Source organism: Sinocyclocheilus rhinocerous, unplaced genomic scaffold (assembly GCF_001515625.1).
Source record: "Sinocyclocheilus rhinocerous isolate Xijiao unplaced genomic scaffold, SAMN03320098_v1.1 scaffold15, whole genome shotgun sequence".
NCBI classification, from domain to species: Eukaryota; Metazoa; Chordata; class Actinopteri; order Cypriniformes; family Cyprinidae; genus Sinocyclocheilus; species Sinocyclocheilus rhinocerous.
In genome coordinates this window covers 627,733-628,961 of record NW_015631053.1, presented here as the reverse complement: position 1 = coordinate 628,961, position 1,229 = coordinate 627,733, and the positions used below count along the sequence as shown (strand labels likewise).

At 43.1% G+C, this 1,229-nt stretch overlaps 1 protein-coding gene across 1 annotated transcript in view; it reads left to right on the top strand.

The window, feature by feature from the left end:
- LOC107741370 (probable palmitoyltransferase ZDHHC8) overlaps positions 1 to 822 on the top strand; it is a 20,997-nt gene extending 20,175 nt beyond the window's left edge. Inside the window, exon 9 of the mRNA XM_016554076.1 lies at positions 373 to 822. Coding sequence (XP_016409562.1) covers positions 373 to 750 — 378 coding nt within the window. The 3' untranslated portion in view covers positions 751 to 822. The remainder of the gene's footprint in view (positions 1 to 372) is intronic.
- Positions 823 to 1,229: the final 407 nt, after the last annotated feature.

Below are 1,229 nucleotides of genomic sequence, written 5' to 3'. Positions count from 1 at the left end.
AGTTTGGACGAAAGAGATAAATCCGCTCTGGTGTCTCTCAGTTTGGACGAAAGAGATAAATCTGCTCCGGTGTCTCTTAGTTTGGACGAAAGAGATAAATCTGCTCCGGTGTCTCTTAGTTTGGACGAAAGAGATAAATCTGCTCCGGTGTCTCTTAGTTTGGACGAAAGAGATAAATCTGCTCCGGTGTCTCTCAGTTTGGACGAAAGAGATAAATCTGCTCCGGTGTCTCTTAGTTTGGACGAAAGAGAAAAATCCGCTCCGGTGTCTTTTGGTTCGAACGAAAGAGATAAATCTGCTCCGGTGTCTCTCAGTTTAGACGAAAGAGAAAAATCCAGTCTGGTGTCTTTTGGTTCGAACGAAAGCGATAAGTCTGCTCCGGTGTCTCTCGGATCAGACGCCAGCATCTATGAAACTCCCAGCAGACGCAGCCTGGCGAAGGATTTCCGCGGTCCGAGTCCTCCGGCGTACGGCTCGAGGGAGTTCCTCCTGAGCAGCGCGGTGTATGGATACGGGAGCCGCTCGCATCTGTCCTCCTCCTCGTCTTCCTCGCTCACCCGCACACCTCGGACCGCCAGCTCGCCGCTGCACTTTAACCGCTCTCTATCGCCCTCTATCTATCAGTCTCTGGATCGACAGTCACAGCTCCCTTCATCCACATTCCCTGCTCCGCTTCCCACCTCCTCCTACGGGCCGCAGAAAGCACTGGGTTACATCAGAGGAGGAGAAAAACCCGAACCCGAACTATGAGTCTGTTTAGAGATGTCACGGAAAACCTGAAAATATCAGGGGATTTTAAAGGGATGGTTCACCTAAAAATTAGTGCCGGGCAACGATTAATCGTGATTAATCGCTTCCAAAATAAATGTTTCTGTGTACATAATATATGTGTGTACTGTGTATATTTATTATGTATATATAAATAATACACACACATGCATGTCTATATTTAAGAAAAATTTTGTTTATATATTAAATTTGTTTTTATATAATATAAATTATATGAATATAAATATATATGTCACGCTGAATGTGTGTCTTTATATATACACAATAAATATACACAGTACACACACATTATATAAACACAAACTTTTATTTTGGATACGATTAATCGCAATTAATCGTTGCCCAGCACTACTAAAAATTAAAGATACTTTGAAGAATGTGTTTCACCAAAGAGTCGCTGGCCCCTATTGACTTCCATAGTATGAGAACAAATAGTGCTG